Here is a 23476-nt window from a genome sequence, read left to right on the forward strand (position 1 = left end):
AAGCCCCTGTGCAAGAAGCAAACGACTTGCTCTCTACATAATTGGGGCACACATCCCTACAATATTAGAGAAACTGTACATGCTTGTCCCATTACTTACTTATTGTCTCATATTTCCCGCATGTAGTATATGTACATTAAAAATGCATAGGAAATTGCTGGGCAATTGTGTTGGACGTGAAACGTGTGGTTTTAGTCCGATTCCTTTGGGATTTACATCTACGCTCTTGGCACTCTTCATTGGTTGGTTTAGCAACTAACCTGACGCGTGGGACATACACTGGATAGCAATTCCTGGAATGGAGGTACCAACGCTAACCCGGGTTTTAAGCCATTGGGGCTCTTCCAAAACCTGAATCAGCCAATCAGTATCGAGCTAGGTGGTGTGTCGTCACGTGGCTCAGCCAATCAGCATCGAGTTAATCGGCAACTTCACTTTTCGGTTTCACTAATTTCTGGATCCCCTCTGACGAGACAAGGCATGTTTTATACGTGTAAATTACATTCTGATCATAACCTTGTACACTAAGCCTTTCCCAGGTACAAGAACTATTATATTATTACCCGATTACATTGGATTTGTTAAAAATATTCCACTGCAAAAAAAAAAAAAAAAAAGAAATTGGTGTCTTTTTTTTTTTTTTTAATTTAACAGATATGTTTAAATATACATACTATATATATAATATTATACAGGATGTTTCACGAAGGGTGGACAAATTTGATATTGCGGAAACTACACGTCGCAACAAAAAAAAAGGGTTGTGTCGTTTTGGTCCTGGGCCAAGGGCCTATTTAGGAAAATGATTAAATTCCGGGATTATTAGGTTAATCATGTCGTATTACACCTGAGACTGCGGTGGAAGAAATCGGAAGAACTTTCAGTAGAAGGAACAGACACAGAGAACGTCGGACCACAAGGGTTGTCAGAAGGCCCATCGGGAACCTTCAGTTCCTTGCAAAGAGAGTGTAGTATATGAGATTCCGTTGACATGTGGATTTAGGTACGTGGGACAAACTTCAAGATGCCTTAATGACAGGTTACTAGAACACCAGAGAAATATACGCATGCATGCGCCAAACTCCGAAATAGCAAAGCACATAGAGGAATGCAATAATTGTAATGCGCATTGGTCAGAGACAGAAGTTCTGCATAAAGAGCGAAATGACATTAAGAGGGTCGTTAAAGAAACAATAAGAATAAGTTCTATCGGAAACTGCATAAGCCAAGCATCCATGCAACTTGGACGCAACTCCAAAAAGTTTCTCAGACTTTGAACGAACACATTCGGTTTACGAGAAGAAGGTGGGGGAGAGACAATGTATATGTCTATATACATCTAAACATTTTTTTTTTCTTTTTTGCTTTTAAATGTGCTCGTGATCGCGATTTCGAGATCCCTTGGGTGTGTTTTCCCAAAGAAAGAAAAGGGGAAAAAAAAAAAAAAAAAAGGAAAAAAGTGTTGTTTTGTGATTTCTTTTTGCCTGGGTGCGTCGCCACGGTTTAGGGGCCACCTGTGTGTTTTTTTGTTTTTTTTGTGCGCTTTGACGCGACTGTTAGGATAATTCGGGACATATCTCTGTCAAGGTCACTGCGATGATCCGCAGTGTCCCATTGTTAAGTCCTTGTCTCATGTGTGGGTTGTTTTGTATCCATCCGGTTTGAAATGTCTGCAACAAAGGAGTTTATCTGTAGAGTGTGGTTGGGAAAATGTTCCGTGGGTACTTAAAGGCTGTTTGAGAAATAAACCAGTTAGCTGAATTGAGACGTTCTCTGTGTCTGTTCCTTCTACTGAAAGTTCTTCCGATTTCTTCCACCGCAGTCTCAGGTGTAATACGACATGATTAGCTACCACCAGCTCGCCTGCACTCTCACCGTCTTTTCATTATTAGGTTGTTCATTATTTTAGCGTAATTAACTTTTTTAATATTGTGTTTAAGGGCATAGTTTCAATTAGAAAATTGCTCAGCATCATCAAAAAACACTAAATCAACAAATTGCAGAACGATAGAAGGCATGCGAAGCATTTGACGGTTTCTAAAAGACCGCACAAATTTGACGGGGTTTTTAAGTTTCAGTTTGCTATTGGAGCGCATCTCGGCCCCGGCGGCACCGCGCCCCGTGAAAATAGTGCAACCAACCTCTGCTGCGCTGTCATCGCGCAACGTTTTTAGATCTCAAAACCGGGAAGGCATATGCAACAAATAAAATAATCCCACACACACCCCTATGAGAACACAATAGGACCAGAGTTTGTAAACAAAACAATATGAACAGAGATCAATGAGGTTCTTCCTAATCATTGCTTTGGCAGCCCCTTAGGTGTGCTGTCCAAACATTTGTTTTCTCACCACTCGGCAGAAGATCCAGCGCTTTGGTCAGCTCTTCTGGTTTGAACTCAGAATACAGTTTGAAGCTGAGATCATCTGCCTTGTTCAGGTCTGGCCCACTGAGCATCCTCTGCAGTCCTTGTTGAACCATGGCAGCTTGCTTCCTGAACAGATCCAAAGGCCATATGGTGAACGCTCCAATTACGTGCAAAAGCACTGTTACTACACATTAAAGGTCTTCCAGGTGACTAAAGCTCCCAAGAATGGTGACTCTACCATTGTGCATAAACATAAAGGAGCATGAAATTCCTTAGAAGACTTTGTGAATCAGAGTTGTGTGCAGAGAGCAATTTCAGATTATGCCTCCGTAGAGGTTGTATCCGCATCTGAACCACATTCACAAGTTGCATCCAAATCCAACCCTCACATTATTCTTTTATTTTTTGGTTACATTTTGAATTTGAACATTATGGGTGCATGTGCACTTATACAAACTTACCCTTCCCAACACCAAGCATCTCAAGCCCCTTTACCTTTTGACACATTATATGAAAACAGTGGTGCTGAGCCTGGAGACACTATATGCTGCCGGAAGCCTCACGCAAGCCGAATCAATGTGTGAATATGCCAGAAACTCAGTAAATTCCTAGAGATGATCATCCAAAAAGGAGCTATGGGGTTGTTGATAGACCATATTTTGTGACTAAAACTTCCCCAGAGCCAGATGTGGTAGATGTTTAGTGAATTTGACAGTACATAGCAAGTTTGTTTGTTTCTTTTTCTCAATGGATGCAACATGGGTCTAGCCACTAGCAGATTTCATAAAATTTTTACATGTGTAAACTTTCTGCCAATTGTTTCAAAATAGATATAAAGTCAACATTCTCCAACAATAAAAGGCAATATATTGGTAGGCAACCAGACAACAATATATGAAGTCCCTGAAAGCACAAAACAAAAGTTTTAAGGCTCAAAACACAATTAACATTATATGCACTTTGATGTTTCCTCATCAGTTAATTTTTTTTAGCGTTAATATCATACATTAGTAACAAAAACATGATCACTGAGCACACTCCATCAGGTCCTTTGAACTTAAGTCAGGATTCTCATCCAAAATTATACAGATCCAAAATGATGATACAAACTCTATTCAGGCTACAGAGTAGCTCAATGCTGATAGTCAAATAGTATAAGCATGCATGATTAAAAAAAATATAAAGGGTTCTCACATCTTTTTTAGGTTGACTTTTTTTTCTTTAGCTATTCAACTCAAGATTTGAAATACCAGTACTGTTCCCATCCAATTAATGCTAGAGCACTTCAGTATGGGGACTCCCTGAAAATGCAACCAACTTGAGCTTCTTGTGGAGGCAGATCAGTCCCACATGCTGCAGGGTCACGGCTGCAGTCTGGGTCAGGTACCAGAAGAGAGCTCCTCCCTGCTCGCCGGGGCACTTCTGCAAGCATTGCCAAGTGCGTCTTGAAGCCACCTTATCAATACAGCAAAATTCAGCTCTTTATTAAAAAAACTTTCAGCCTTTCCACTCTGGTGAAAAAGGAAGAGCAGCGGAGCTGTAGCTTCTGTTCTCGGAGGCGACTTTCCAGGCAAGCAATGTGCTCTCCTTTCGCAAGGGAACCTGAAGCGCTCGACGCAGTGGAACTCGACGCGACAGCGGCTTTGCGGCGGCTGTGGACAAATTCGCGCTGCTGCGTACGTCGCCGCTCCTTCCGCACCCAGTCTTCTTTCCCGGAACAAAGGGCACGTAGCTGACCCATTCTGAGTCCAAACCAAAACTGATAAGAGCGTAGGAAACAGCGCGAAAAACTGAAGAGAACGAAAAAGAAACACATGGGACAGCGCTCGTCCCGTGTGTTTCTTCTTCGTCCCTCGTCTGTTTTTCGTGCCGTTTCCTACGATGAATTCCCGCCAACTCTCCCAACTACCCATTCTTCTATAATAGCTGGAAAGGTTGCTGCCATCTATGAGCGACGAAGGCAACCAGACTGGTTGTCCGATTGCCGCCGTCGCTTATAGATGGCGGTAGCTGTCCAAAGGCTTGTGTAGGTTTGTGTCGACATTTGTTTGGTACCGGACACGATCCTGGGGAACGTAGCCCTTAACAGCTCCACTGTAAAAATAAAAATTACGACGTTCACACTTGTGCACATTCAGGCAAATATTGAAGTACTCTATAGACAAATGGGAGCATGCATTAATACAGTCCAATGAAATCAAAACCAAATGCACTGGAAGGTCAAAATTCCTTTGAATTCTAGTAGCCCATTCTTTTGGAACAGTGTGCCAGGAGCAGAAGCAGGTTAGCAGGAGTACAACCTGCTAACCTGGGGTTTTCAATGTGCATCACGCAGTAGTGATACACGAACACGTGCCGGTACGAAATTCATCCAGATTGAAATGGGCAGGGGGTGAAGATTGAACCCAGGGGGTTCTGCAGCACAAGCTTTCGCTCCATGCTCCCAGCTGACACGCGTTAGGCCATTTGGCAACCAATTCCCCCTCAGTAAAGCGTACGGGTAAAATGCTTCTGATATTCAACTTCACAGGACAAAAATACGCAAGAATTCACCTCTAGCTGGTTCTTTTCAAAAACCTCTTCAGCTTTCCTTGGCTGCAATATTTGTACTTTCCGAAGTGTTGATATGGGGGATCAGTGGCCAAGTGGGCTAGCACACACCTCCTCCGAGCACATGAAGCAAAAGCTCGCGCTGTAGAAGCTCGAGATCCTGGGTTTAATCCCCGCCCACGCCTGCTTTGATCTAGGTGAGCATCGTACCGGCGTGCGGTTCTGTATCACTACTGCATGATACACGTAAAAGACCCCAGGCTAGCGGCTGTACTGCGCTGGCTAAATTTCTCATCTACAGCTGAGACACCGGACACCCATTGAGGCAGAATAACTTCTGGTTGTATAAACATACACACAACATTATTATTATTATTATTATTAACTGTTGGCCCCGGCGAGTTAGCCTCGTTGGGTGTGCTTCTTGCCGAGCACGGGTGCACTGCGGAGAAGCAACACACATGGAGCTCGCTTCCGCGGATGTTGCTTCTCCACAATGCACCGGTGCTTGGTATGTGCGCGCTCAACAGGGCTAACCCGCTGGGGTCAACACTTAAAAAAATATGAATATCAAAGTTCATTTCTTGAAGCAAATATTGAATGTGTATTATTCGAAACTAATATTCGAAAATTCAAATATTCGCACAACGCTTCTACATAGTTAATATGCTTGTGTCTGTCTTACAAATAGTGACAGAAGATCCAACGCATTGAAAGCGTGCCACGTGCGGCCACTAAAAGAAAATAACAGTGCAACACTCGCTCATGGCACTTGTCTCAGACGTTCGCACAATGGATGTTGGTACTTGTAAAAAATGTTTATTGGAAATTTTATTAGGGTCCTCTAGCATCAGTGCCACGAGCGTGCCACACGGTGGTGCAGTGGACCAACTCATGTTTACAACAACATGTTTACAACAACAACATGTTTACAACATGTTTACAACAAATGCACCAACTCATGCTTACAAACGAACCGGAGCGCCATTAGCGGACGCCACCGGCGCCGCGCATGCGCGATGGAGTGTGGGCAAAAAGCTCGTTGTCGCCCATAAACAAACCATTGGAAGGCGATGTTGTTGGCGTCAATGTGATTCCCCCTGCCCTTTTTCGCATTTGAATTGTTGACTCCACGTCTGAGCAGCCTCAGTGAAATTACCGAGGCTCGTTACACCACAAAACTTCGCATGAATAATGTGACATATGGCGATTCATTCCGCGTGGACGCCGCAGAATGTACACTAAAGCCTGATTCGCATGATGAGATTTTGCTCGCAACGTTCAGTCGCAATGTCGCTCGGGCTGCAAAAGCGTGAACCGTAGCTGAGATGGTCGACGTCGATACTGAACATCGCAAGCAGAATCGGACCAAGTGAATTAGGCATAGCAAGTCGGTGATGGCCACTGGTAACAATGATCAACATCTCCTTCTGTCTACTGCTTACATTGAGCCTGCTTACCAACCCTCAAACTTAAGTCTTTTGAGGCCTGCACTTACTTCTTATCACAAGTACCAAGCCAACATTTGGTCTAAAGGCCGGTATCATCTAAAAGAGCAGACGACAAGCAGAAGCGTTTAAAAGAGCAGACGACAGTTCAAACACTCAGGCGGCCGTTTGAACTTGAAGAACGGAAGAGAGGTGCATAGTCACAATTGAAATGTATTGCATTAAGCTTCTTCACAATTCTTCATGCAACATATTTCAGTTGTGAGTATGCGCTTCTCTTCTGTTCTCTTCTTACCTCGTCTGTTCTGTCTATTTGCGCACGGACTATCATTATGTTTAAAGCATTCATTACATGCTCTACCTCATGAACGAGGGCTTTCCGTCTTTGAGAGCGCTTCGCAGCATGTACAGCCAAAGCCCTACGGAAGGCAATGAGCATGAGCTAGACGCACAGCTTTTAAATTCCTATCTGTCACTGACCATAGGTCTCATGAAGCATTGACATTTGGCCACATTAATATTTAAATTAGAGTCAAGCACCAATTTTGCTGCCATAGTTTACACTGCTCATGCACATTATTCACCTCACTAGCGACAGCTTCAGTGGTAGGCACTTGAGAAATTGGAGATCAAGCATTGGGACAAATTGTGTAATGCACTGCACATGCTGAAGAAACATTGGGCGAGCCTGTATAAATTCCCAGGCTCACCAGCTTTCTTTAGATATCTCACCCTAATTCTTTCGTACTTGCCAGACTAATGAAGGCTAAAAATTCAAAGATTTCCTTTGTTCTTTGAGTGAAAATATTGTGACAAACACTGCAAATCCAAATGTTTATGCATACCATAAGCATTAGAAGTCATTTTCATGCAAACTTATTGCAGAGAAAGTGTAAAATTACCAAAGCTCAAAGTAAATGATAGCTACTATGTATTTCCCCTCCTTGCTAAACAGAAGGCAACAGCTGTGTCCTACCTGTAAGTCAAAGAGGTGCAACATGGTCTTGCACATTTCAGAGTACAATGGACACGGCGGGAAGTGAATAATTAACTGGAATGCTTCGTCAAGAAGTTGCATCAGCTTCTCCGATGATGCTACTGAAAAATAAAGAAAACAATATGGAACTATATTAGACTTCTGCAAGACTTTCTCACTGCTTAACCCCGGGCATGAGGGCCTAGCAAGAATGTAGAGAAAGGAACAAAAAGAAGAGGGGCTGAAAGGACAAACATTCTTCTTTAAAAGCTGAGCTGTTATTTATTTAGTGCTGATCAGAAAACCGAAAATATTTTATTCCAGTTGATCAAACGAAATTAAGGTACTGCACCCTTCAGACATATAGCAGAGGCGAGTTTTAGCTGCATGTTCCGAGTTTTCATTTAGGCTTGCTACCTGGCTAATTTTTGACCGGCACAACCATCTTTTTTAGTGCATGTGGCAAGCTGCCGGATTATACTCTGAACCGGCAAGCATTTGCTCGCCTTCCTGGCTATCTCTGGGGCTTCTCTTGCAGCTGGGATCATTCTACATTCACTATTGTGATCAATAAAAATGTGGCTTTGTTGTAGTTACAAAATGTGTTGAAAACCTGCAAAAATACAGGGCAGCAGCTATTTTGGAAGTCTGTGCTAGGTGCTGCACTGCTGTTGTGTGCCTCAAATCCCACAAATAGCAAATTCCGGGTGCATAGCAAACATATTTTCCAGATCCTTGTCCACTTCGTCTTAACAGGGTTTGACGATATACTTGCGAGAGCATGAGGCATCACCTTCCGGTTTACACGCAGGCAACTGGTCTTCAGAGAACAGGACCTCCTGCTGCATGAAGGACAGGCTTCCGGAGTCGGCCGGGCCCAGTTCGTTAATGGACAACCTGGCCACCGCACAGATTGCCTCCTCCTCCTCGATGACGTTGAGCGCGGCACTCGGTCCTCTCGTCAGCGACAGCTCCGGGGAGAATCTGGCAGACGGTGGCGCTGCGTCCTCCGCAGCGGGCGTCGACAAGCTTGTCTTGGCGACTTGTCGTCGAGCTCGCACCTGGGGAACGTGCACGAAACAATGGGACAAGAAACTGTTGAAAACGCCACAATATTGAGCCGCAATAACAATAGGATCGAAAACACTAGGCTAACGAACAAAAAGGTGGGGGAAACCACACACATCCGTCTCAAACTCAACCGCGACAGCTATTTTCACTTCCTTGTTTTTAAAGGCCCACATAACCAGTGTCGAGAATAAAAATTAAGATGATTTATATCGCAATTTAAATCATGATTTAAATCAGACCAGCTTTACTATGATAATTTAAATCAAACCTTTCCTAAAAAAAATATTTAAAATAGTTTTTATTTACTGTTAGTCAATTATTTTATGCTTTCTGTGTACATTTGTTCTGTAGTGATGTCGTAATTATTAAGCAAAAAAATCTATATCAGGCTGAACACGAGCAAAAAGCAGTGCCCTTCTAAGCAAATCGGAGCATTCAGTTTTGTCCCTAGGTTCCACTTCGTTCGTCACTTACTCTTACTGCAAGCAAATCAGAATGTAAAAGAAAGAAATTACTTTAGAAAAAGAATGTCTTATTGCAATCAAATCACAACGCAAAAGAAAGTCAATAAAGATTTTTAGCTAACGAAAAAAATTGAGCAGTTTTCGTTCTAGTATGGAGAGTTTACATCAATAAAAAGTTAATTAAACTGTACTTTAAATATACAGTAATTCTTTTTTCACACTCCTATGAGCAATTGGACAGATTAATAAATACATTTTCCATGTTTAAAAATACATAAAGCAATTAAGAATCCATATTTTCTAGTCAAAAAAAAAAAAAAAAAAAAAATTGGGGGGTTTTACGTGTTAAACCAACGACGGGCATCTGGCACGCCCCAGCGGAGCATTGAGCATTAATTTCGACCACCTGGGGATTTTTCGACGTGCAACCGAAAGCTCGGTTACACGGCCCCTCCTTCGCAATAAGCCTCCGTCAGATTGCGGGTACCTCGGTCGGGATTCAAACCCGCCACATGGAGATCTGTAGGCCGGCGCTCTCGCCTCGGAGCCACCGAGGTGGCTCCCATATTTTCTAGCGACAGATTTAAATTGAATAAATCTGATTTAAACCAAATAAATCTGATTTCAATCAAATAAATCTAAGCTACCCGATTTAAAAGAAAACAAAAACAAGAAGCACTCAAGAAGTCCACACTCAACAACAACCCTTTTCCAACCCTGGGCCAGTTTGCTCGAAGCACTAACCGCGGCTAAAGTTAGCCGCAGTACTTAGGAGAGGGATTTTGAAATCACGTTACTGGTTCAGTAGGGATGCGGGGAAACATGGCGGTGCCACGGTGAGTGAGCACCGCTCGCTTTGAAACTAATATGTCTTTTTAGCTGCAATATTGGGCGCGTTAGTCAGCAATGAATGGTGCCGGAGGCGTTCACTTTGTCTTACCTCACTTAAATCGCAAAGCATGAGCATATGACCTCGCCGCATTTTTTAGATAGTTTTTCGATTCTGGCCATTCCTAAGCCCAAATGAACGCGATAATTGTCGGCATGGCAACGTCCTTGGAAAGTGGATTGCCTTGACTAAATCGGCCGGGTATTGATAGCACACAAAAGCAGACAGCGTCCCAATAGACCATAATGACCTTTCTCTAAATTTCCCAAGCACCGAGGTGCATGCTACGAGTGTAGTTACACACATTGCACGTGCTGGTGTCTGCAGTAGTAACTGTTCTAAAGCAAAAAGTCTAAAACAAATTTTGTCTTGCATGCGCGTTCGTCAAGCTTTTATTATGATTATTTACTTCGAATCTCTTATAAGAGGAAGGCCAGTGCGCGCAGGCTGTAGAATTACACTTCCAGCGTTCTTCTTGATGTTTGGGTAATTAGAAAAAGGTCTATTGGGATGCTGTCTTTTGTGTGCAATCAATACCCGATCGATTGAGTCAAGACAATCCGCTTTCACAAGACGTTGCCAAGCCGACAATTACCGCATTCAGAGTCGAAAGACTATCTAAAAAATCCGGCGAGGTCATTGCTTATGCTTTGCGATTTAAGTGAGGTAAGGCAAAGCGAAAGCCTCCTGCACCATTCGTTGCTGACTAACGCACCCGATATTGCAGCTACAACGACATATTAGTTACAAAGCAAGCGGCACGCTCACTCACTGGGGCACCGCCCATGTTTCCCTGCATCCCTACCGAGCCAGTCACGTGATTTCAAAATCCCTCTCCTAGGTACTGCGGCTAACTTTAGCCGCAGTTAGCGCTTCAAGCAAACGGGCCCTGAAAGGCACAGAACCAGTCAAGCGATCCCATTCAGCTTTAATCACTCGAGTGGAGAGGGTCTACCCTCACCAATATGCCCTGGAGTATCTGTAAGATGAACTATAAAGTATATATATACAGTCTAAGCTCGTTGTGACAGACCTGGATTTTCACCAAGATTTCAGTCTGCTGTAAAAGGAGTATGTTGTATGCAGATATGAAGTTGAGTCAATGGTATGTAGAGGAAAACCAACCGAACTTCACAAATCGGTATGTTATATCCAAATGTCTGGTGTAACCAGGTCTGTTGTAATGAGCTTAGACTGCATTTCCTTCCCAACTCATAAGCTAAGTTCACTGATAATCATAAAAGCCAATAGTAAATTAAACTTGAGGAAGGAAACAAGAAGGAAGGATAACCACAAACTTTTGGAAGCTTGTGGTTGTCCACCCTTCTCGTTGATTTCCTCAAGTTTAATTATCCCTACCAACCTGCTCATTCTGTCCTATACTAGTACAAGTTTCACACTTACTCAATGAATGTTTTCCGATAATAAACAGCTCTCCCATTCGAACGTCGGAATGTTTCTTTTCTAACTACAGTTGAACTCGGATATATCAAATTCAAAGGGGATCGTAAAATAGTTTGATATATCGATAATTTGGTATACAAAAATATGTTAACTTAAGCTCCCATTGAAATTTCTGAGTGTCTCTGCTAATACCGAAGGCCGTGTCAAACGGAACCTTACCAAATAAAGCCTCTAAGAGCTGCTAAATACACTAGAGCTCAGTTGGTGAAAATCACAAACACCGCCGTATTGACGGAACACTGTTTGCTAATGTTTAAGCCTGGCCAAAACCTCCATACAATGTCAGCAAAAAAAAACAAAAATAATTAAAAAAAAAAAAAAAAGAAAAATGCGAGCCGCATAAAAAAAAACTTGATCCATGGAATAAAGTTAAGCAAGCAACAAAAAAGAAACCGCACAAAATTCAGGCAGAAAAAAAAAAGAAAAAACTGGCAAAGCAAAACCTGCGAAAGAAAAGGGTAAACAAAGATAAGGCGTTCAAAGTGTGACTGCTCAACCATTGTTGTCAACACACTCAACTTGACGAAGACTTTTTCTTTTGCTTATTTTATTTTGGGGCTAAGGAGTCGCACAGCGACAGCGAGCGGTGTTCGGGTAAGGAGCCCTTGCTACCGTTCCAACAGTGAGCACTCCATTGCCTCCCTACGCGCGCGCGTGCCTTTCCCCTTGCTTTTGCCACCTTCAATTTTTTTTTATCCTTTTTTTTGCAATTGCTTTTTTGTTGCACATTTCTGTGCACGTATGCTGGCTTGGCGGTCTGCCAGCTTTGCAACGCGAGTTATGTGCTCGCCGCCAGCGCAGTCCGACCGTGGGAGAAGCAATGGGCAGCAGTGTCCCCACCACGGGAGTTCAGCAGAGAAAAACAATGCTCCTATACCATTACATGTGATTTTCAAGGGGATGTCTGGACTGTTTGATATAAACAATAATTCGAAATATCCAGGTGTGATATAACCGGGCTCGACTGTCACATATATATGAAACACGTTGGATATTTATTTGAAAGGATGCTACCAGCATCCATTCTATAGCATAAGGGCCAAAGCCCTTTTGCTATGGAATTCCTGTGTCAGGGAAAGTGAGCTATGTAGTTGAAGGAGTAGACAAAATATTAGGAAAACCGATGACAGCTAAAAGAAGGAAAGTGCAAAAATAAAAAAAGTGTGTTAGTCATGCATTGTTCGGGGAATTTCATAGGGTCACTCCCAGGTGCAATGCTAACATTAGAATGCTCTTTGTCCTCAGAGTTCTAAGGTAGTACAACTCTTGTAGTACTCCATGCCGACAGCATTGAGTACCACAGCATTGAGTACCGCAAGCGGAGTACCACATCCAGGACCAATATAAGTACCGTAATATCCCGAGTCATTGCCCATCCCCGAGCCATCGCCCACCCCATTTTTTGGGCCAATATCGATTTCCGAAAAAACACCGAGTCATCGCCCACCCCTTCAAATACCCCAGCGCGGACTCTGCGATCCGCGAACACTCATCCTACCCGAATGACGCGGCCGCGGACCTTACAGTTGGAGGACCTCCGTGACAAAGTAAAACGAAGGAGGGAAAGACACTTCTTTTTGTTTACGTATTTCCTCCGTGAGCGACCCCAAAGTGGCCGTGTATCCGTGCGAAAAGAAAACGTGGAGATAACAAAACAAGAGTTTGTTAATGTAACCGCGGAGTATTAAGTCAAAGTCTGTCTCCGCCGAAGTAAGGACACCACGAACCCGCTCCTTCTTCCCGCCCGTCGCGACCGCGGTTGTGCAATATTTTAGGCAAAGCCAACGCGTAAATAAAGCTTTGCTGGAACGCCCTACACAGACGGTTGCAAAGCGTCCCACCGTGCATTGATAGCCTGCCGTGCACGGACGCACGTATGTACGCACCAAACAAGAAAGTTGCGCAACAGCTTGCGATTGACAAGGCGCCCGACTTGGCCCGACGCCAAAGTATTTGCAACGCGGCTTTCCCGCTTTCCCAGGATTGCTCTTGGTCGCTTCTTTGGTCCGCTCGCTCGTTGCTCCTGGTCGGTTTTTCTATTTTCTTGTAGACTTTTCTTTCTTTTTTTTTTATTTTTTTTACTAACTAGGAGAACATAGTGGTGACATTCTTTCACGGAACAAACGTTCGCGCTATATGCAGATCGGCGGTGTTTCTAGCGCGTATGCAAGCAACGGACTTCGCTATAGTAAAATATTCTTTCGTGAGCATTCTTTTCTATAAAACAATGAAACTAAATCGAGTTTTGAGTTTTATGTATCTCTTGTGCATCAGCGCTAGATACGCAGAGAAAAATAGACGGTTTTTTCCGCTTTTTTTCAAGTTTTTGTGCTCACCCACCGAGACATGGCCCACCCCACTTTTTTAACGAATTTCAGGCGGTTGGGGGGTGGGCGATGACTCGGGATATTACGGTACCACATCGCTCCCAGATGTATCAGATTTGAATGCTCCTGTGCATCAGTGGTTCTTGGGGCGGTGCTGCTCTTGTAGTGATCAGTGCTAACAGCATGCTAACGCACAAGAGCTACAAAAAAAAACGTTCAGCCTTTCCACTCTCGTGAAGAAGGAAGACCAGCAGAGCTGTACTTTATACAGTGTGTGCTTCTTCGTCGTAGTCTGTTTTTCGCGCTGTTTCCTACGATGATTTCCCACCAACGCGCCCCAACTATCCATCCTTCTATTATAGCTGGAAAGGTTGGCGCCATCTACGAGCGACGGCGGAAACCATACTGGTTGTGTGCTTGTCGCCGTCACTTATAGATGGCGGTAGCTGTCCAGGTAGGTTTGTGTCGACATACCGGACACAATCCTGGAGAACCTAGCCCTTAACAGCTCCGCTGTAAAAATGGCATGATCCAGCCAGAACTAAGAAATTGAGCTAGGAAACACTCAATTGCATGATTTAAAGCAAAAAGGAAGAAACATGATGCCACAAAACGGCCCGATGTCATCATCCCGAGAGAGACATACATACGCTAAGGCACCTTCTCCCACCAAGTTTTTCACATGCGAGTGCAGACCTTTTTGCCTACAAGAAAAATATGCAAGCTACATGTGCAGTTTCAGGCAATACACAAACAAACTAAGAAACAAAGGTTGTGTGACACACATGAACAAGTGCAGTGTTAAGTGCTATATGTATATAATCGTACCAAAATGAAAAAAACTGTGTAACCTTCCGCGTGCAGTGGCTGGCAATACAGTCGAGCTTCGATTTAATAAAGTCGTCTTGAGCCAAAAATTTTGTTAAATCACGAATTTCGTTAGACTGAGGTTTTCATTTTTTAGCATTGCAACTTGTCTTCCAGGCTCCCAAAACCCTCCAATTGCCTCACATCTTGCAAGTGAGTGTTTACAAATAAGATTCCACCACAAAATGTGCCGGTAATAAAAAAACACAGTTCACCGACCCACATTTTGTTTGCTTATGGGAACAGTGCCTTGCACCGCAGGAGAGTGTGCAGTTGGGAAAACAACTGCAGTAGGGAAAGCAACACTGAAACTTACGGTAGCCACAATGCTGTCCTTCAACTTCAGAATCATGGAAAGCGAACTCTGCAAAATTTCATACTTCTCGGCAAGAGTCTTTCTTTTTGCCATTCGCCACTTCAGCGATTATTTTTGCCTGAATGTCGAGTGACAGAACCTTCCTTTTGCCCGGTGCACCACTTATTGTTTCAAGAAGAAAACAGCCACTTCCAGCGCAACACTCGAGACACGAAACAATTTTTGTTGTTGCGGACACGTAAGAGCTCTAGTTCGTTCGGCGTAAGTACAGGGTGTCACAAAAGAAAATTTACACAGTCTTTTTTACCGCAAAAATGAACTATGCATCGCCGAACGCTCATCCTCCGCCCAAAGGTAGAGCTAGAGGTCACAACCAGATGCCTAAGTTTCAGCCCGATCCGATCACTTAATCAAAAGTTATGAGTGATTTTCTGAAAAGTTCAATGGGAAAATGGAGCCCATTTTTGCCTGTTTTCGGTTTCTGGTGCCATAGAGCCCCATGTGTTTGAAAACTCCGTCTGCCGCCATTTTCCCATTGAAATTTTCAGAAAACCACTTATAACTTTTTAGGATCGGGCTGAAACTTTGGCATCTGGTTGTGACCTCTAGCTCTACCTTTGGGCGGAGAATGAGCGTTCGGCGATGCCTAGTTTATTTTTGCGGTAAAAAAGACCGTGTAAATTTTCTTTTGTGACACCCTGTACATGTAATGGCGGGCATTTTTTTTTCCACGAGAGGCAGAAGCTATGAGGCTACTCATCGTCATCATCAACACCACCACTGGTGCATACTTTTTTTATGTTGTGAAAAAGTTAATGACCTCACATAGTTAGTTTTCAATAATAAGGTTTGTTTCTGTTAATTTCTTTTTTCCACGGAGGCTGCTGATATTTGTATGTGCGATTTCCAAAGACTTTGTTAAATCGAAACTGCTGCACAAAAGTACTTTGATAAATCGAGAGATACAATGCATCGTCTTTAATTCAAGCAAGATTGGGAGACGAAAAAAATACTGTTAATTCACAAATTTTGTTACCAAGATCTGGGTTTGTTACATCAAGGTTCAACTGTACAAGCTAAAATGCACGAGTGGCAATCAGGCAGTACAAAACATGCAGACTAACTTAGAACAAGCGAAGCATGAGGGGGAGAGCGGCAGTGTTACAATTTCTGGACTCACCCTTAAAGGGTAACTGTAAAGAAAAAAAAGTATTTTTTTAAACAGCCTAATTGGGACAAGCATGTCACAAAACAAATGTTCCGCGAAAAAAATTTTTTTATCAATATTTACGCCACAGGACGTAATTTAGTCGGAGTCAGAGCCTCTCCACATTTGAAACTCCCGCTATTTCGACCCACACGGAAGGGGAGTACGCCCCGCCCCTCACTCTCCTTGCGTTGCGGAGTTGAACGACGCAGCGTCTCGACTTCCGGTAAGATCAGGCAACAACGCACGGCGGCGATATTGTTTTGGTCTGACGCGGTTTGCGAGCACATGTAGCGAAGACGTGAGTGCAGAAGTGCCCCTGTGATGTTCCCGGAAGATGGAAAGTATCATTCGTAATCGTCGTGCGTGCTTTGAAAGCGAAGGGAGTCACAGAATCCACGAGTGCGCAACCACAAGCCAAGGTTCACGACAGCGCTGCGTTGGTTTCGGCGATCTCGTTCTGTTTGGTGCAACACAGCGATGCGACAAAGAGCTGAAACGTTCGGGGTGTGTGTAATGCGGTGCTAACACTGAGCGCAAATTGGTTGTTGTGAAGTTGACGTTCAACCACTTCAGTCCCGTCGTCGTCAGCTGATCCAGCCAAACTGGTCCGGGAGGACGCAGCAAGCGTTATTAAATGTAAATCTGCCTCGTTCTGTTTCAGAATGAGGAAGTTTCCCGACGCATACCGCGAGTAAAAAGCTGCGGGCGTTTTCAACAAAATTACGTTGTTTTAATAGAACAATGGACTCCGAATTGTTTTCCTAAATCTGCTGTTTTTATGCTTCGTGTTGGACTGCATTTGCACAGCGACGTGTTGCATCGTGAGGTGTGAATAAATTTGGGCACGATTTTGTATTTGCCTACAGATGCATGAACTGAGACCACTTTTTACGTAGTGAACATAGTGCTTTTTTATTTTGTGTCTAGTCGCGGACGTTAGGTGTACACGGGGCGAATCTCGATGGCCTCCAGAGCGATATGACGAGAATGTAACTGGACACGTTTGTCGCTACGCAAACGCCCGATTGCCTCCAGCCAATAGCATTCCTTTCGGGGCGAAATGGCTGCTGGAAGGCTCGCTGTCGGGATCACTCATCTGACATCTCCGAAAAGTCGGTATTTGCACGTGCAAGCAAACAAACAAACAAAAAAAGCACGCTAAGCCAGCAAAGAGGAAAACGAAAGAACCGCGCTATGAAAGTCAAAACCCCGCGTCGCTTCCCTAACACCTGCAACAGCTGCTAAACACACACTACTTCACTTCAAGAAGTCTCACTCAAGCACCTCGGTCAGCACTAAACACTTATCATTTCGGCGAAACGATTAGTCGAGGGAGGCGAGACAGGCGGGAGCAGAGACTTCGGCGGCTTTAAAGAATGGCGAAGCTTTTGTTTGTTATGGTATGAATCCAAACAAAAGTGCCCGTCTTGTAAACATTTTGAAAAGATTAATAACTCTCATCACATGGGTTATTCTTTAAACGCAAAAAAATGCCTTTCAAAAGAAAATTGCAACATATAACAAACGTTTAACAACCAAGATCTAAGCTGTCAATCAAACTCTTAGCCAATGAGAAGTATAGCAGCCGATTGGTATTCAACGTCACAGAATACCAACTTCGTGGCGCGCGATTCAAAACGGACAAAATACAGTATAGACCACTTACAACGTAACCGCTTATAGTGCAGGACCGCATATAACGCGGCTTTTTTGAACCACCGGTTCGCCTCCCATAGAACTCCATGTAATTACATACCGCTTAAAATGCAGGCGCGCGAAGGGGAATACCGGTTATAGTGCGGTTTCTGGAGCAGTGCTCCGACCGCGTTGACCGACCAGCGCAGCGAGCACGCTTCCCTGTGCGACACCAGATAACGGCGCTAGCCGCAAGCGGCACTTACGGAGGCAAGGATGGCAAGGAGGTTGCTCGAAGAAGCGGGGAGAAGCGAAGAGAAAGGCTTCAGTTGCCATAGCGACTGAGGGACGCACGCACGTGTCGTTCACGGCGCAAGGCGTTGGCGAGCCCAACCAGCCGTTCGCGCGCGTTGCATGCCGGTCGTGGGCCGGCTTCTTCTATCCGCAAACATGGCGTCGGTTGTGATCGTCGACGTAGACGGCGTGGTGGAAGCTCATTGCTACGCATAAAAGCGCTATCCTTGACTGTGAATTTTCGTTGTCTGTCGCTGCGATTACCCAGCACGTACTAGAAGGGAAGATCCACCTACTCGTGCGGCGATGTCGTGGCGGCACTCTCAGGACGGCAGGAACGCCCGTGTAGTCGTGTTTGTTTACTTCGACTACAGTGGTGCTAAGCATTTGTGTTTTCGAACATCCCCGGATTTCTTATTTGGAGCATTTCATGCCTGTGCTCAAGTTGAACGTATTACTGATGCGTACCGTATAACGGATGCGAATTTTCACGCGTTTTCATCACCGGAGAAAAGTGATTAGGGTTAGCAATCCTGAACGCTCGCAACGTCCGTCCGCAACCCGCGACGCCGTCAGAAGGCTGCGCTAGGCAAAAGTCGCTCATTTCTTTCAAAATGTGTGACACACTTGAGAGAGAAGTGTACTAGTCTGGTGAAATAAAGACTTTCCTCAAACTAAGCTTTATTTTTCATATAACATAAAATAAATTGTTTTACAAAGGTAAGTTGTCTCATGGCATGTATTTTGGCCTGAAAAATTTATGGTTTGTTTATAGCATGGTACCGCTTATAGTGCGGATTTTCGCAACTCCCGCGACATACGTTATATGCGGTCTACAGTGTAGCCACAAACTAAAATCGGTCTCACGCAATAAATATTGCTGTAAAATTTTTTTTTTCTCGCGGAAAAATTGTTTTTTGACATGCTTGACCCAATTAGGCTGCTTTAAAAAAAACTTTTTTTTCTTTGCAGTTACCCTTTAAGAGTGATGCCTCCCCACCCTCCGCCGTAAGCATGATAAAGCGCACAGCGGTGAGCCAGAAACACTCTCACCGCTGTGAAAGCGTTTCTCACCACAAACAAAAAAAAAAAAAAAATAATAATAATAAATAAAAAGATTGGGAGGGGGGGTCAAGATTTCCTCTCCCTCCAAGTTTGGCATTTTTGGGCAGCCATCGATGATTTCGAGAAAATGTCAAAAATACCGCATGATGAGCACGTCAAAATTATTTTTCTTTCCCAAGAAGGCTTTTCACAAGCTATGTGGCAAAGAGGAGGGAGGAAACGTGCACGAGGGCTGCACCCACAGGTTTAAGCATTGCAACCGCCGCTCCGACGGTTCGCTTACCGCCCGCTAGACTGCGTAATCCGTACCGCGAGGTCGCCACCTGCACGTTCCAGCTCGTCTCGCCAAGCGCCGTATGTACTGGCCGACACAACAGAAACACAGCGTCGCAAGCACTCTCACCCCTCTCTTGGGCATCCTCGCAGTTTCAGGGGCCTCCTTCGAGCTACAGCTGCCCCTTGCTGTGGCGTTCCTCACAGGGGCCCTCCGGGTGGCAGGCTTGGCGCCGCCCTTCTTGTCCCCTCGGTTCTCGGAGTCCTCGTCATACACATGGAAGCCATCATTCTCCTGTCGCTTCTGCCGCACCTGCTGCAGCTCCTCCAGGTTCAAACTTCTCAGGTATCGGTCCATCTTGGAGAGCTTGCGGGCCTTGGGGGCATTGGGCGCCTCCAAGGCCGCCCGGTCCCTCGATGGCTGTCGCAGAGGGGACGCCGCAGGGCTCCGGCACGTATCACGGCTTCTGGCGCAGTCGCTTGCGTTGGAGATCCACGGCGAGTTCGGCCTCGGGTTGCCCGACCGACCTGCTGTCTGGTGCAGCGTCGACAAGAGCACCTTTACCTTCTGGTGCTTGAGGCTCGCGAAGACCTTCCAGAAGGACCTGTCTCCGGACCTACGCCGGACAAACAGCTCTAGCGCTTCGTCGACCCTGTCGAGCGAGGCTGCATAGCTCTTCCTCAGTTGAAGGGCCTCTGACAGGTGAAGCAGAATGGTGCCATGCAACAGGAGCAGCTCTCCCCAGCTCCCCGCACTCTTGTCCACAGTACAGCAGAGGGAATCTGCCAGGCGACCCTTCAGGAAGGACGCCGCGACTGCAGTTTCGCGCTCCAGGTCCTTGCCGAGAGCACCCAAAAAGGCGAGGAGAGACTCGAATCCGTCGACCGCGGCGGATGCGTCACCAACAGCCAGGTAGAGCAGGCACTTGAGCAGGTCCCTCTCGAGCCACAGCTGCTTGGTCGAAAGGAACTGGCACAGCTGGCACGAGCAGTCGGGGCTGTGCTTCTCGGCCAGCTTGGGGACCGAGAGCTGTGGGCTGGTTCGGGACTCCCTCGCTAGGAACTGTCTCACGGCCATGGATAGGCTCGGCTTTGCCACCGTGTTGAGGCGGTAGCCGTCCTTGCCCTCCGAAGGATCCTCTGTGGATTCGCCGTCTTCGGGATGATCCTTGGAATGTGGATTGGGCAAGCTGAAGTTGTTCGGGTGAAGCATAAACTCCACTCCGGTTAACTTGTGCTTGACATCCTGTAGTTTCTCGCACATCAGGTCCATGTGGGCTATGAGAAGGATCAGCCGGGCACACCTGAGTCAAGGGTGGAGGCCGGCAAATTCAGTCAGACCCTGTTCCGTGCCTTTGCCACTTCAAATCAGTTCAGTGTCTAGATAGTTATATCTTAAAGGGATACTCCAGTCTAGGGTGCCTACATGTTTCCGCCGCTCCGCTGTCTAGGGTGGCGACAACGTTTGTGATACCTGTTGCCGACAAACCAGTGTTGCCTACCTCGTTACCATGGCAACCTCCGCTGTTTCGTCGACCATTTTGTCACACTCGCCAGTCGTGTGCTTGCGCTACTCCGCTAATCCTCGTTAGGGCTAGGGAGCGCCCACCGCTCTCGTTCTGACGGCGAGGTTTCGGCGTGCGATGCCGGTCTGTTGCGTTCCATTTTGTCAAGGGGACTCACGTTTCGATAAACGCAACGCATACTTTCTGCTCGCAACTTCAAAGTTGAAACACCCGAATAGAGAGAGCGACAGCCTCGATGACCGCCATCCCGCTGAGCCTCCAACTCGTCTGACTCCTCTTATCAACGGAAACGGAGGTGGCCTCACAGTGTTGCCGGTGTGTCGAGACTACAAAAACTCAACGTTGTGTACGTTTAGTGAAATAAGAAGTGGGACAAAATGGCGGTGGGAGAGGATCTGGGAAAGGGTAACAAGAAGTTGGCGCCACCCCAAAAGCGGAGCGGAAGCATGTAGGCACCCTACTCCAGTCAATTTCGGAAATTCTTGTATAAAGGGTGATCATGTCAAAACTACTAATGAACGATTCTATGTCATTTGTTTTCCGAAAAGTTAAGTAGTTTTCTTGCAAATCTCGTTTAAACGCAACTGAAACCTCTCCTGTGGCAGGAAACATCAGTCCTGCTCGTCAGCTACTGGACGTCACGTGTACGAAGATGTCAGCTACGTCATCAACGAAAGTGGCGGACGGCGCCCCACTCTAGTTTTTCTCTCTCCCTCGCGCCCCAAAAAGTAAGAAATAAACAAAAAAATTTTTCCTGTCGTTGATGTTCTGCGCAGTGCTGGCTCTGTCCACACAGCGGCGTTGACTGTGCTGCTCCATGCGTCGCCCACTAGATTGGACAGATTTTGGTGACTGTGGAGCCGCTCCGACTTCGTTGGCCGGTTTAATAAACCTTTAGGCGGAATAGTGTCGTAATACTTACCTGTAGGCTTTTCACATGATACGACATAGGACTGCATTGTTTTTCAACATCGAAATTTGACTGGAGTTGCCCTTTGAAGCCCCTTGGCTTTGCTTCTAGCTCTCTTGAACATGCTGCGTATGAAAGCAACAATCAAATAAAAGCTAACAAAAATAAGCTTGGCAAAATTGGCTTTTCTGAGCAAATGTGAAAGCACATGCAAACATTCAAGATTGCATTTAAGACTGTAAATTATCAAGCTAGCTGGAGGATGCCAATTGCCTCTATTGAGCAAGCATTTTCCCACAGCATAGGCCCCAACGGCCAATCAAAACCCACGGCCACGTTGTCACAAATGGAGCTTTCGCATATCGCATATCGCATATTCGCATATCGCATATTTCGCATATCGCTTATCTCAAAAACCTTTCAGGACCAACCCCCAGATATCTGAAAATAAATACATACCGTAGAATACCGCACATCCGCCCATTCCACATTAAGCGCCAATACCCAAATTTTTAAGATTTGAGAAAATATGCACAGTACATTTATATGTAGAATGGACGACCGGACAAGCGCCCATCCCCCATTTTTTTCCGATTGTCTCGAAATTTTGAGTGGGCGCTCGTGTGGTATTTTACGGTATATAAAAAAAAAACAGACGGGGCACAGCAAACAATGAACTGGAGGCCTAAACATTGGTTGATGAAGAAACAATATACCAAAAACAAAAACGCACAAAAAGGTCAATTGTTATGCAAAAACAATGCACAAAAAAGGGGAAAAAGAAAAAAGAAAAAGTCCAGTGTCATGAGCTTTGCAGCTCTGCTCGGAGCCTCAAGGACAACTCAAGGACGTTTTTTGTCTCATTTACCCCCTTCCCCCCCCCCCTACTAATGTTTCTCTCCCTTGCAACCATTATCTTCTACTCTTACTTTTTTTTCATGTTCTTTTTCATACCGTAAAATCCCGAGAGATGCCCCACTCTCGAAAGATGGCCCACCCCCATGTTTTGCTATATATTTTAAACACCGACAGATAGCCCACTTTTAGTAATAGTAGTGTTGGGGTCAATGATGGCCTTAACGTAAATGCGGCTAGTCAGCTATGGCGGGATGTAAGTGATCGTTGACTGGAAAGTACCGTCATCCTTGCTTCGTTGCCCCTTGCCACAATAACAAGCTTGGAAGGGAAGCATGACCTAAAAGTACAATTTTTCCAACTTTTCCTGATTGTACATCGAAAGTTAGCCCACTCCATATTTTCACCCGACTTGCTCCTGATTTTAGGGGGGCTATCTCTCAGGATTTTACAGTAAGCTCTTCCATTTTTTTGTGTGTGTTTCTGTTTTCTAGTTTTGCTGTCTTACCCTTTCAGGCAACATTTCATGGGCGCCGCCGTCTTGGCGTCACGTGACCCTGCCGCCATAGCCGCCCTTCAGTTTCTCGCCGTTGCTCCGCATTGTGTGCTGCACCGGCCACTAACCGGAGCTTTGTTTTCGCGTTTTTTTTTACGTTCCGCATTGAAATCGTGTGTTTTCTTTAGGTCTTTTCGATATTTCGGGCTTTCATTTAATCATTTGATATCTATATTTCAACATATCTCTTGTATTTTTTTATTTATGAAATGGAATCGGACAGCGAACGGATCGACGACACACGATTATGGCTGCAGAGACCATGTAAGTTCATCCCATTCTAACGTTTTTCTCGCTAATAAAGGCAGTAAACACCATTGCGACATATGCAAATTTCAACTGACGCAGTAAGGCTATCCAGTCGTGCTTCTCGCTGCATGTGCGCGCTTGTTTCCGTGAAGCCGACCCGCAT

The 23476-nt window shown here is 45.1% G+C and overlaps 1 protein-coding gene across 2 annotated transcripts in view; it reads right to left on the reverse strand.

Annotated features, from left to right (window-relative positions):
- Positions 1–23476, reverse strand: part of LOC8027103 (separin) — a 79315-nt gene that overhangs the window by 22745 nt on the left and 33094 nt on the right. The window contains exons 13-17 of one of the 2 annotated variants that reach the window (XM_029990995.3): positions 19348–20521; positions 8136–8403; positions 7343–7464; positions 3687–3790; positions 2352–2494 (exon numbers count right to left, since the gene is read on the reverse strand). In XM_029990995.3, coding sequence (XP_029846855.2) covers positions 2352–2494; positions 3687–3790; positions 7343–7464; positions 8136–8403; positions 19348–20521 — 1811 coding nt within the window. The remainder of the gene's footprint in view (positions 1–2351; positions 2495–3686; positions 3791–7342; positions 7465–8135; positions 8404–19347; positions 20522–23476) is intronic. The other variant, XM_029991003.2, reaches the window with a different exon arrangement.

The sequence above is a fragment of the Ixodes scapularis genome, unplaced genomic scaffold (genome assembly GCF_016920785.2).
Source record: "Ixodes scapularis isolate PalLabHiFi unplaced genomic scaffold, ASM1692078v2 PGA_scaffold0__279_contigs__length_252992795, whole genome shotgun sequence".
Classification (NCBI taxonomy): Eukaryota; Metazoa; Arthropoda; class Arachnida; order Ixodida; family Ixodidae; genus Ixodes; species Ixodes scapularis.